Here is a 13453-nt window from a genome sequence, read left to right on the forward strand (position 1 = left end):
CTAAAATTCACACTGAAGATTACATTTTCAATAGCGAAGTCCACAACATGTATACTCTTTGTCCCCAGGCAATCATTCAAATCATCACAGAAAGCTTTGCTGTAAATACAGTGGGGAAAAAATATTGTGTGTTGTCTGTTTGTCATCTTGACAGAAGGAGCAATCATTTTGTTCAAAATTAAATCTTAATCTGTGGTATTCTTTTGATAGGTAGTTAGCTGAATACCATTCATCATTTTAAAGTGGAGCTCATTCCATTTTTGGTCTCATGGGAATCTTTAAAAAACGTGTGCATAATGTTGAACTGTTGAATAAATACAAATAGACTAAATGTATTCGGGATTAGACGGTATAGTTCTTTTGTAAAGCAGTTGCGGATTGATTTGTTTGCTTTTTATCAATGAGGTGGAGGCCATTAATATGAATATGGGGAAAATCAGGGATTGTATATCTATTGCAGACTGTAAGTTTTTTACCTAGCTATATAGCAGTTTTAGGGATTGAATTCTTGATATAACAGCATATTTCCTTGTTAATTTAAAATGTGTGCAATTTACCAGATGGCCCTTTTCTGACTAGCTTCTATACTTCACTGAAGACTTCATTGTAATATTATGTGGTGACACTAGGGGGAAACTGTGTATTGACGACAATTCACAATTCTTCAAGTTTAATGTTAATTAAAGCAGCTTTGGAGAAATCACTATTACAGAACTTTTGGGATTTTGTCTCTGTTTTTAAGAAATATGACAGTGTCGTGTCGTCCGCTAGTTGGATGGTAATCTGTTTGTTAAAGAGTTTCAGCTGGGCAATATCTAAGTTCTTTCATAATAATCCTGCAGCCATTAAAAAGAGAGGCAGAGAGAGAGGGCAGTCTTGTTTAATGCCACGTTTAATGCTAAATCTATTGGTGGTGCCATTAGATTTAGCATTAAACCACTGAAATGATATAATGATAAACTGTTTGTATCATTATATAATTTCAAAATGTATCTCTAAAACCAAATACAGTAGCTTTATGGCTTTTAAAATAAATGTGCACTCGATAAAAAAGCAGCAGATCAGAATCAGAATTTGGAATTTACAAATAATTAATTATTATCAATAATAAATCATCTCCATTTAAACGAATATCACTTAAAAGTTGGGCACAGTGAGCTACTTGGAACCACCACGTGCATAAAAAATCTTAATTTATATAATATTAATTCCTTTACAATCATAAATAAATTGACAGCACACATATGCCAGCACACATATCCAGAAATAGTAGTACACTAAGGGCGTTAGTCAGTGCAATAAATTTCACTAAATGTGGAGATGTGTCAGATTTCTGTGACCAACAAAAAAAATTCTAGAATGTATCTTCCCATTTCACATTTAAACCACCATCATATTGTTTCAAGACTAAGTCAGCTATTGTGACTACAAGGTGGGTCATAAAACCACAGACTAAATTTGTACTCAGCAACCAAAAAGCCCTGTACACAGCCAGCTGGACTGCAACTCATTCTGGCTTCCTACATCGTATTTCAGTAAAACAACTGGTTGTTTTTATACAATGCTTTAAAATAATGCAAACACAGTGAAAGTGGCGTTTAATCACATTTATAGGGTGGGGGCTGTCCTCTAAAAATGCCTAAATTTTAAACTGGGAGTAGCACAATTTACTTTTGTCAACATGTTTGCAGTGTAAGAGCTGCTGCCTGAAAAAGTTCACATTGCAAATGAATCTGTGCATGCACAAGTTCCTCTATGTGTTCAGTACTATAATTAAACATCTGGGTTTGTGGTGTAGATATTGACTAACTTCACAATGTTTCCTGTAGCACTGGTGCTGCATCCTGGTGCTGCATCCTGCTGAGCACCATTCCTCTTTGTTAGTGCACTTCTGTAGGAATGAACAGTAGTTCAATAATGCACTATTTGAAACGGCTTTGAACGATTTAAGTGTGTATGTTCAATTTCAAAGTGTGCATTGAGCACAGTGTTTTAAAAAATGTAGAAGGATTAGCTTTACCCCCTCACTAGTAAGTAGAGAGTCTCTATTGCTGGCTTGAAGCTGTTCTGCAGGTGAATATCTGGATCTGAACAGTAAAATAATATCATGTTTATCAATTTCATTTCACATCCCATTCTTGAAAAGAGCTTTGTTGGTACGCAAACTTTCTGGCCACTGACTGCATTTCATGAGATGTCCTCAGTAGTGGTGTCATGAACGGGAAGAAGAGAAGTGTGTAAATGCACTTCAAAGCCACTCCCTGATACAATCATCTGTTCATAATCACACACAAGAACTAAAATGGGTCATAAACCACAGACTGCATGGCATCCTTTAATGTTCATGTTCCATTTTGAAAACATCAATTCACACTATGTGCTTTTGCTACATTTAGAAAGATGTAAGAAAAAAGGTAAACATGAAATGAGAGGAAACGGATGTCAACACAGGGCAAACGGTTTCTGTAAATAAAACAGTGGCATAAGCGATTTAATCACAACACAGAGGTTCCCCTTTTTATTAGACGTAAGATCTCTGCTGAGGCGGACCTGCAATGGTGAGGGACCAAGACACCGTGAGCAAACAGAAATGGTCAACCCTGCTCCTTATGTATGGGGGCTGGGTAACAGGGATACTGGGTGTCGGTAAGTACTGTTTCTGTCCTTTGTTCAAAAAGCGAAAAAAGCCAGTTATCCTTTAACAAGGATGAGAATAAGTCTCCTTCACATTCTGGATAATTAGGTAGCTGTGTGCTAACATTCACAATAGATTAGTTCAATGCATTACAGCTACTTTATGAAAATTTATGAAATTGTGTATTCAATTAGTTTTGTAAACAATTATTTTATGAGGACTGATCTAATATCTACTTAATTGCTTTTGCATTACATTTCCTATTTCATAGTAGTTAGTAATAGACTTTTTTTTTTTTTAAAGAATAGTTTAATTCCATGAAGTATGGTAAAAACTATAACTATCCAAGATCTGCCTCAATGGCATTTTCAAGAGACCGATCTTAACTAGGTTCTCAGCCAGTTCTGACTGGCTTTGTACTGGGAGAAATGATATGAGTACAGCCAGCCTTCAGTCTTCCCCCACATTTTGTCTTCATATCTGATTTCTTTTTGCCTCCTCCCCATCTAACTGCAACAGATATAAAACTGTTAAAATGAAGTTTACAAAAAATGGTGAAATTGCAGCTACCTGTTGTTGGAGATTGAGATACAGTACAGTTATGTATCAGTTTGTTAGATTAAATATTACATTGTAATGAAAATATAGAGTTTTCATAGAATTGTCATCAGATTGTATTTACCGCTGCACCTATAGAACACTGACACACTTGAACAGAATTCTCTTTAAAACAGGGTATTTCGGTCTGTGAAACTTTTCTTTGCTGCTAATTTTGTCACCTGATTTTCAGGAATATTTTGTGTTGTTGTTGTCTTTTGCTTCCCAATGTGCATTAATTGGTAACTGCAGATGCTGCAGCCCCGGTACTGGTGGTGTATCAACCACCTCACATTGCTGCTGAGGTTGGACACCCTGTCAATTTGAGCTGCATATTTAACTACACTGGGGAAGAGGATTCAATGTTCTTTGGGAAATTCTACAAAGGAATTTTTTTATTTTAATTTTCCTGTTAAACTCAATGGAAAAAATATTCAGGAGAAACAATGCTTGTAGTATCTACTGCATATCTGGCAGCAGCATGGTGGTTTGAGGCTCATTTGATACCTTGGACCCTTGATGACTTAAAGCCAGCATAATCAGCATAATTTACAGCTGAATCTAGTCCCACCCCCCAATTCCCATAGAGATCCATTCAAATGCAAAGAGTTTTTGTATTGCTTGTAGGACAACCTGAAAACAAGATCTCCAGACTCTGATGACGTTGATAGGTCACAGATATCAGGAAGTCATGGCATGCAAATGATATGCAACCAAAGACAAAACATGACTCTTTTATTTGACATTATGTTAATTTGTCTACCGTATAAATGAATTTCCCTGTTTCTAGCTTTTCCCCAAACAGTTCACTGCAGCAAAAGTAAACGAGCAAATGGTGGCACAGGAGTGCATTTGTTTAATTTTTGCTAATTTTCTGACCAATGATTTGTTGTTCAGACCATTAAAAGCTTAATATTTTGCCATTTTGGGCTTGGCCCATTTTTTTTTGCCAAGAGTGTGTATTTAATTAACCCTATATGTTCCAGCTCAACCCTCTTCCATAGAAATACAGCAGTCCTCTTTTCTGGTTTTTGGACACAAGGTCACCCTGAACTGCAGGGTTTCACGGTTCTACCCTTGGAACGCTTCAGTTCTATGGTTCCACAGGGGTACTCCAGTATCGCCTGGCAGCATCACTGAGAACATCACCATGAACGATGACGGCACTTTCTCCCTGCTCAGTCAGTATAAGTTCAGCCCCACGGTGAAGGATAACAATGCAGAGTGTGTCTGCCAGGCCTCTCACCCAGCCTGGACAGAGACAAAGAGAACCAGCATCGCCGTCAGTGTCCGGTGTGAGTTTTCTGGTTTTTGAGAAACAGTGGCTTCTCTTTGTAGCTGTGGCTCTGTAAGGGGTTATGATTGACAGCAGCCAAAGCTTCCTTCTGTTAGAAAATAAAGTCAAGGCAAGGTGTTTGTTTTGATTAGTGTAGGGAAATCAGCCATGTAAGAGATATTGATTTGGTACACTCAGTAGTACGCCACTTGCCTTTAGGGAAGTGTACTGATTATTTCTTTAGATGATTGAGCTGGATTTGTTTTGATATAAGAATGTGCTCAAAATGATTTTGGTTTTGAAGCCTGGGACTAGAGCTCTCTTTCTGTCTCTAACCACTACCTCTTATCTGTCTTCTTCTCCAGATGGCCCAATTGTCAATGTGACCTCTAACTTAAGCCGCGTTTCCACCAAAATTACCCGGAACTTTCAGTCCCAGGAACTACGTTACCAGGAACTAAAAGGTTCCTTCAGCCAATGGTTGTCTGCGTTTCCACCGGGGTCTAAAGTACCGCGAAGATTAGGCAAATTAGCCCACTGACGTTGTCGTCGGTCCATCTGTCATATGATTTCTTCTGTAACCCCATATTACCACCGAAGTAGCCGACATTATTTTCTAATAACCGGGACAGCCCGGAGGGGTTTATTCCACTTATATACAACGGGTTACCAACAATGACTATATATGGTTACTTTTGTATTTATTGATTTTCATATATCCTCTCAAACACATTCATTAACAGCAGAAAACATGCACACGTTGTAAACAATTTGCTGTTTTATTACTTTCTCGTCGTCAATTCCATATAGGCTAATCGCAAAATGACAAGAATAGAACGAAAACTCGGACTTGCGTGAAAATGTAAATTAGTAGTGGTACAGCCACCGTTTGCTTTCCTTCGAAGTTACTGCTAGCCGAGCAGCGAAGTGTGCCCTCCAGATGCGAACCATGCACCATAAATGAGTCCATAGTCTTCCTGGTCTTTTCGTGGAATTGAAAAATGGCAGTAAAATTGAGTAAAATTACGGCAGTCTGAAAAAGCTAAAGGGAAGATTACTAGAATTAACCTGTTATTTTACCCGGATAAAAAGTGCGGAAGGTGATTTCCAGTTTGCTTGTACTGTATCACCAATGTTAATTATGCAGAACTACCGCATACCTCATATAACTGTATCAAACGTTTTGAGTCAATTACAACGGGCTAACAAAGAAAATCCGGAAGAAAATATTCAGCAACCGAATTAATCCGTTTGAATGTTTTGGTAGCCTACGTAATATGCTGTCCCAGCACGAATGCTTAGCATTTTATAAAACGAATACTAAACCAAGAAAAGAACAGAAGAGCACACGTTATAATTCCAAGACGTTGACAGGCTATAACCAAAAGTAGGCTACTGCGCCGCATAACATACAAGTTTGATTTGTTATTATGAAAATAAATTGGTTTGCCGCTGCATATTTTCAAACATGGCGGGTAATGGCGGAAAATAAATACAACACAAATGCTACGAGTACTCGACCAATCAGAAATGTTCAGCGCTGCAAGCTCCACCCAAAAGGTTCCTGTACTTTCGGAAAGTACTACCCCCCGAGCAGGAACGTTTTGGGGGGTAAAACAAAGCCCCCAGAACTAAATTTAGACCCTAGTTCCTGCGGTGGAAACGCACTGAGTTCCTCAAAAGGTTCCTAGTTCCGGGGTATAGTTCCTGCGGTGGAAACGCGGCTTTAGAGGCTGTGACTAATGGCTCAGGACGTGTAACATGTGGGTCCACCCTGAACCTGATGTGTGCTGCTGATGGGAACCCCAAGCCTATGACACACTGGCTGGGGGAAAGCATTGAAGGAGCGCACTATGAAGAGACCCTTCATATCCCTGCAGTGCAGAGGGAACACGAGGGTCTTTATTGGTGTGTGGCAAAGAACATGTATGGAGAGCAGAACACCAGCATCACACTGTTGGTGTCCTGCAGTGATCGTAACATTAACACTGGTGAGTGATGGTCACAGATATAGACAGTATTAAGTAAACAGGGAGTGCAGTGGTCTGCTTTATGCTATCTGATGCCATGTGGAGTATCCATGCATACGGTTGTCCTGCAGTGATGATGGTGGCCCAATGCTGATTGACAGCACAGATTCTAGAGTCACCAGATACTGAGCTCTGTGTTCTAACCATTGAACCTTCTGCCTCTCTGCCACTTATGGCAACACATTCCAATTTTATACGTCTTCTGAAAACTGATTAATGTGGCACAGGTATATTCTGTGCCGTTATATATATCCACTATATTTATGACAGAAATGGGGAATATCCACTGAATGTTTGCAATTTTGTGACTCATTTACAGTTTTTCCTCTGTAAATACAAGACTGCTCATCATTAACATTACTAGCTATAACCAAAAAAGCATTGAATTAATAACACAGATGTTCAACACAGAAGTTTAAAATCAATGTGTCACTGCAGTGCTACCCATGCTGTACAGTACCCACTGTCTGTTGGGCTGCTCCACCAAAGCAGCCAAAAATGAGGCAGTAAAGACTAAGGACATGTGTTTTCCTGTTATTGCTAGATGGAAATAAAACAGTTTGTGGCCTGGCTCTCATTCCATTTGCCTGGGTTACGGGCATAGTCATCTGTCTGCTGAAAAAAGGAAGGAGAAAGAACAACGCACTTGCAGGCCAAGGTACAGTTTCTTGTCTCTGGTGTACAGCCATTTCAGACAGAACCCAGTATTTACTTGTACGGGCAGTAATGCCTTCTCTGCAGTATTCCTTTGGCTGCATCCAAAATGGCTGCATGTCATCTTGCAATTGTTCTGTCAGTGACGAGTTTCGTCCACAGACTTCAAATCCTTATTCAGCCTGAGAAAGTCTGTGGACAAAACTGTCACAAGCAGCACCATTGCACATTCTATGTGACTTTGCAATGGACCGAATGGTGTGCTTGATTACAAGTGCTGTCTGTTTCCCCAGAAACTGTTGTCTACGCTGAGGTGAAAAACCAGGAAGAGGTTCTTCCAGCTGCAGAGAGCAGGTCAGCGAGGGCCTGTGGGGGGAAATCTTCATTTACGTGTTCTGTCCGTATCCCTACAGTATCAATAATTTCTGCTTTTTATTGTGAGCAGATGTTAATTTCCTTGCTCTTCTTGACTCTCCAGAGTGAGGCAATAAAAGAGGCCAGAAGAGGGAAGAGGGAAGAAAATAAGGCCTGCATTTCACCCTAAAAACAGGGGCTCCTGGATGTCCTCAGTACCACTAAAATATAAATGTATGCATGAACATGCAATAACATGGAAAATGCAAGGTCCAGAAAGCTTTTCCAAAAAAATGTATTACGTATTGTACAAATAATTCATTAGCCAGGTGGAAGCTAAGATATGGCATGTTCTCTGATTGAGTAAGTCCTGAAAGCTCTCTGAATTACTGGAAGTGTTTTGTTTCGCAATGTTATACTTTTTTTTTTCATGGTTGCTTAGTGACTGGAAACCATGTTCAAAAAGTAAAACAGTATTTTAAATACACTCTTTTTGAAGTTATGTGTGCATATTCAAGTGCATTTGAATGAGAGATAAGCACACGTGAAATAGAGGTGACGATTAAGCACGTCTTGGTTAGTGCTGTCTTCATGCAGCTATGGCTTGAACTCAGTTTTAATGCATCACAGATCAACCTTATCCAACCGATGCTTTTCGTGTGTTGGATTTGTTCAGCTTCTTCACTGCAAAGCAAACTTACCAAATGACTAGAAGTCATGGATTTCAATGGAGGGACGGGGTGTGTTCCAACCTCTTATTTTTTCTTCTTTCCTTGTCTCCTTTCTTAGTATGGGAGGCCAAACGGATAAAAAATGCACCATATGACTAAAAGTATCTGGACACCCCTTAGTCTGGGGTTATTTTACATGGTTTGGGCTAGGCCCCTTCCAGTGAAGGCAAATCTTAATGCCACAGCAAACAATCACATTCTCGATGATTCTGTGCTTAACCGACAATGCCCCTGGGCACACAGCAAGGTCCATATAGAAATGGTTTTGTCAAGAACGGTGCAGAAGAACTTGACTGGCTTGCACAGAGCCCTGACCCTAACACTATCAGAGACCTTTGGGATCACTTGGAAAGCCAACTGCAAGCTAGGCCTAATCACCCTATCAGTGCCCAACCTCACCAATGTTCTTCTGGTCGAACGGAAGCAAATCCTTACAGCAATGCTCCAAAATTTAGTATAATGCCTTCCCAGATGAGTGGAGGTTGTTATAGCAGCAAAGGGTGGACTAACTCTGTATTAATGCCCTTGATTTTGGATGAGATGTTGGGTGTCAGGTGTCCACATACCTTTTGTAGTGTACGTGAAATTGATGTTGGAATCACGCCGTGGTCAATGTTGGTTCATTCCATTTGCTTAAATGATCTCGCTTCCTTTCCTTGCTCCTAGCTCCACCCATCGGCGGAAGCAAGGAAAAGACATAGGGATAGAGGAATCAAGGAAATGTGTATGTGTCAATTGGAACTTTCTTTCTCTCTTAAGTGTCAGTCTGAAGCCATGTCAATTACAGATGTGGAAGATGGGGACAGGTGGATTGACAAGTTGTTATACGTCATGCATTCTGAAAAAATACTTCCCCAAAGGATGCACTCATATTTCCTTGCTCAAGAATTCTTCAGGAGCCACCTAGCTCCTAGAAAGAACATTTAAGGAGTTGGAATGTCCTCAAAGATGGTGCACCTCAATCAATTTCCGAGTCAGCGAAGGATCTCGGAGACAATGGACAAATATAATAAGTGATTGGAATGCACCCACATTGTCAACATGTGATTCTAAATGTCATTTTCACATGTTTTGACCAGTTTGGCCTTCCATACTAGGAGGCCAGGAAAGGAAGTAGAAGGTAAACAAATAAGTGGTTGGAATGCACCCACAGCTCCTAGTAAGAGGCTATAGCTAACGATGATGATGATGACGATGAAGACAGTAACATTAAAAATAATCTGTGATGTGGATCATGTTCAAAGACAATTTTGTTGCTACATTTTTTTTTTTACTGATTTGTTGGCTTTAGTTTTCAAACTATAGCATCAGCTAGGTAACAAAAAATGACTTACAGCCAATGTGGATTATTCAACATGATCATGATCATCAACAGTAGCTAGCTGTCCGTAGTTTTTTAAATGATAGATCACCACAGATGGACTAGCTAGCTCGGCAGGTAACACAGCAAGCGAGTGCAAGCAAAGAGATTCTCTTTGGTGCAACTGGGTGGTTTAAATGCCATTAACTTCCATTAGCCGTAGAGATAGCTCTTGTCGCCATTTATAGTAATTCCCCGCCCTTTCCCTTATATTAAGGAGATCGCCTTTCGCGGGCATAAATGGATGAAACCAACTTTCATGGGGGAGTTTCCATTTTATAATTATTTTTGTATTGCGAAGTTATGTCACTAATGCTACTCTTAGCATTTTATATAAACATTTACCACCATGCGAGACCAAAGGATTTGTTTCAAAGCGCTTGATCTAATTTATCTGTCCTTCTGTGCATGAAATATGTTAACTGGAACGTTCAAACGTACAGTTTCATGGTAGTAACCCTGCTTCTCAGTCGGCATTGGGACGTTAAACGAGAATAGGTTCGTATCTCTTCAAAATTCAATGATTAGGTTACCCTGGTATTGTTTTTAAACCACACAGACTTTAGATTAGGATATTAAGCAATACACGTACTATATGTAGAAAATCAGAAAAATTATGCATTATTTTACTTTCCTTCAAAAATTTTGTTCGTCAATAATAATTCGCTACTTTAGATTTGTATCTGATAAATGTATGTATTATGTTCAGCTAGCTAGATAACTACTACAGTGAAGTAATAGTAACCAAGCTAATTCGCATGTTTCATTTTTTTTAAAATCATGTATAGGGCAAAAAAAATTTTTTTTCAAGAAAACACGTTGGCTAGCTACGTGTTTAACGACTCGATACCACAGGACCTGCGAATCTGTAAATGCATGTAATAACGACGGCCGCTAGAGGGCACATTGTGACTGTCGGATTCAGTGCGATGGCGTCTTAAGTTCTGGTCACCTGACGTTGTTAATCAGCGCAGCGCATCTCGCTACGGAAGCTGAGTTGAAAAACCTTTATATCTAAAATTAAAAGAACAAAGGAACGTGTAAATAACAGCATTTGTGAATATTTGTACTCGGTACTTTCCAGAACCTGGATAAAATAAAGATAAAATGATTTAGAGCCAAATAAAGTACGACGCAATCTAACAATATAACGTTAGCCATATCCTACCCAGTCATTTTATAGGTTTGCACTAACTGGTGATACGGGGCGTTCGACCACATACGGAGTGCCTCATGTTCTCTCAAGTATTGTTGTTCACACCGAAGAGCAAGCGTATTTCGGGAAGGCACCGATAGTCATTTGTATTGCAATTTGATTTTACAAGTACATATACAAATGATTATAGCGAGTAATGAACAATACATACTAAATACAACAAACAGAATATCAACAAAAACGTTTTCAACAAAGCAATGTATATAAGTCTTTGGTTTAAACTTGTAAAATCAAGTCTGCCGTTTAAAATGTTAGTTACAACAACGAATATTGGCCATATGAACACAAATAGCACTATCTTGTGTTTCATATTATGAAGGATCATAAACTAATTTAGTGAATTATGTTCTCCATGTGGTTTCCGTAGTGTAGTGGTTATCACGTTCGCCTCACACGCGAAAGGTCCCCGGTTCGAAACCGGGCGGAAACAAATTGTTTGTTTTCTTGACTCCTAAATTCTTAAATAAACAATGCAACCTTGATTTTTAAGCAAGTGCTCACATGATAACAAAATTTAAAATGTAAGACTTCTAGGGCCGTCTGGGTAGTGTAGAGGTTTAAGCACCGCCGCAGAGACCCAGGATCAATCCCCAGCAGCGGTACTTCTGGCTTGGTCAGACGTTCCTACGAACACAATTGGCAGTGTTTGCGGATGGGAAGCCGGTGAGGGTATGAGTCCTGATCGTTGACTACCGCATGTATTGGAGGAGGCATGTGGTAGTCTACACCCTCCCCAGACCAACAGAGGATAGCGCATCGACCAGGACTGTGATACACGCGGGGAATTGGTATAACGACTACATTGGGGAGAAAATGGGAGAAAAATGGCAAAAAAATGTAAGACTTCTTTCAGTCACCCTAAAAACCCCTCCTGCTCTTACACATTTATCATGCAGTTTCCATGTTAGGATGCAGTTTTCAAGAGTAAAGGAGACACCATATGCAATGTACAGAGGAAATTATCAGTAGTTTAACACCTGTTTTAACATCCAAACTAAAGGCATTACTCACATTCACATAACAGACACCCTATCATTCAATGTCCATAACAGTGGAGATGAACATGACATACCCTCATAAAGCCTGCTAAGAGCCCTCCTTCAAGCACTGTCAGTGTGCACACTAAATAGCCACACATCTGCTTTTCCCACAAAGCATTAAAGACACTGCACTTTTACGGTCACAAGTTAATCCCACCATTGTCAGGGCATATAATTTAACAAGGCTGAATATAATTTCAAAAAAATCACAATTAGAAGATTAAAAAAATTATTATTTAAAAAATGCAATAGTTATGAAGTGTGCATGATGATAACATCAGCAAGATGGTACCTACCCACATTAATATGTCTCCCTGAGCAGCATCCCCTGCACATTTCTACTGATGCATCCATTTATAGATTTTGCTAGCTTGCAAGGGCCACTGTAGTTTTAGGTAGGTCGTTAATAAACCCAGCTCTACATGTCACCAAGGAAACAATGTACATGACTACTTATGTACCATTTTAGGTGTTATGCCCCTCCACCTCAGGTGGTGGCGCATGTTGCTCAGGCAGCGGTGTGTGTACCTTTTTATTACAGGTAATTGACAACACCTGTGGTGCCAGCGAAGGCCAGGATTTGCACTTTTGTGAGCAGATGTTAATTTCCTTGCTCTTCTTGACTCTCCAGAGTGAGGCAATAAAAGAGGCCAGAAGAGGGAAGAGGGAAGAAAATAAGGCCTGCATTTCACCCTAAAAACAGGGGCTCCTGGATGTCCTCAGTACCACTAAAATATAAATGTATGCATGAACATGCAATAACATGGAAAATGCAAGGTCCAGAAAGCTTTTCCAAAAAAATGTATTACGTATTGTACAAATAATTCATTAGCCAGGTGGAAGCTAAGATATGGCATGTTCTCTGATTGAGTAAGTCCTGAAAGCTCTCTGAATTACTGGAAGTGTTTTGTTTCGCAATGTTATACTTTTTTTTTTCATGGTTGCTTAGTGACTGGAAACCATGTTCAAAAAGTAAAACAGTATTTTAAATACACTCTTTTTGAAGTTATGTGTGCATATTCAAGTGCATTTGAATGAGAGATAAGCACACGTGAAATAGAGGTGACGATTAAGCACGTCTTGGTTAGTGCTGTCTTCATGCAGCTATGGCTTGAACTCAGTTTTAATGCATCACAGATCAACCTTATCCAACCGATGCTTTTCGTGTGTTGGATTTGTTCAGCTTCTTCACTGCAAAGCAAACTTACCAAATGACTAGAAGTCATGGATTTCAATGGAGGGACGGGGTGTGTTCCAACCTCTTATTTTTTCTTCTTTCCTTGTCTCCTTTCTTAGTATGGGAGGCCAAACGGATAAAAAATGCACCATATGACTAAAAGTATCTGGACACCCCTTAGTCTGGGGTTATTTTACATGGTTTGGGCTAGGCCCCTTCCAGTGAAGGCAAATCTTAATGCCACAGCAAACAATCACATTCTCGATGATTCTGTGCTTAACCGACAATGCCCCTGGGCACACAGCAAGGTCCATATAGAAATGGTTTTGTCAAGAACGGTGCAGAAGAACTTGACTGGCTTGCACAGAGCCCTGACCCTAACA

General features: G+C 39.6%; 1 protein-coding gene and 1 non-coding gene across 4 annotated transcripts; both read left to right on the top strand.

Annotated features, from left to right (window-relative positions):
* The first annotated feature begins 2479 nt into the window (after positions 1-2479).
* LOC118236239 (myelin-associated glycoprotein-like) lies at positions 2480-8034 on the top strand. Of its 3 annotated transcripts, none has more exons than XM_035434441.1 (7): positions 2480-2646; positions 4219-4527; positions 4874-4906; positions 6239-6499; positions 7083-7196; positions 7486-7546; positions 7671-8034. In XM_035434441.1, exons 1-7 carry the CDS (start codon positions 2556-2558, stop codon positions 7681-7683), a joined length of 882 nt encoding a protein of 293 aa, XP_035290332.1. In that variant the 5' UTR covers positions 2480-2555; the 3' UTR covers positions 7684-8034. The 3 variants fall into 3 exon arrangements, with proteins under 3 accessions (XP_035290332.1, XP_035290333.1, XP_035290334.1); XM_035434442.1 differs by having other exon boundaries at positions 4874-4901; positions 6234-6499; XM_035434443.1 differs by having other exon boundaries at positions 2516-2646; positions 4340-4527.
* Positions 8035-11210: 3176 nt separating this feature from the next.
* Positions 11211-11283, top strand: trnav-cac. The gene has a single exon. It is a non-coding gene; the product is annotated as a tRNA-Val (tRNA).
* Positions 11284-13453: the final 2170 nt, after the last annotated feature.

The sequence above is a fragment of the Anguilla anguilla genome, chromosome 9 (assembly GCF_013347855.1).
Source record: "Anguilla anguilla isolate fAngAng1 chromosome 9, fAngAng1.pri, whole genome shotgun sequence".
In the NCBI taxonomy this organism is placed as follows: Eukaryota; Metazoa; Chordata; class Actinopteri; order Anguilliformes; family Anguillidae; genus Anguilla; species Anguilla anguilla.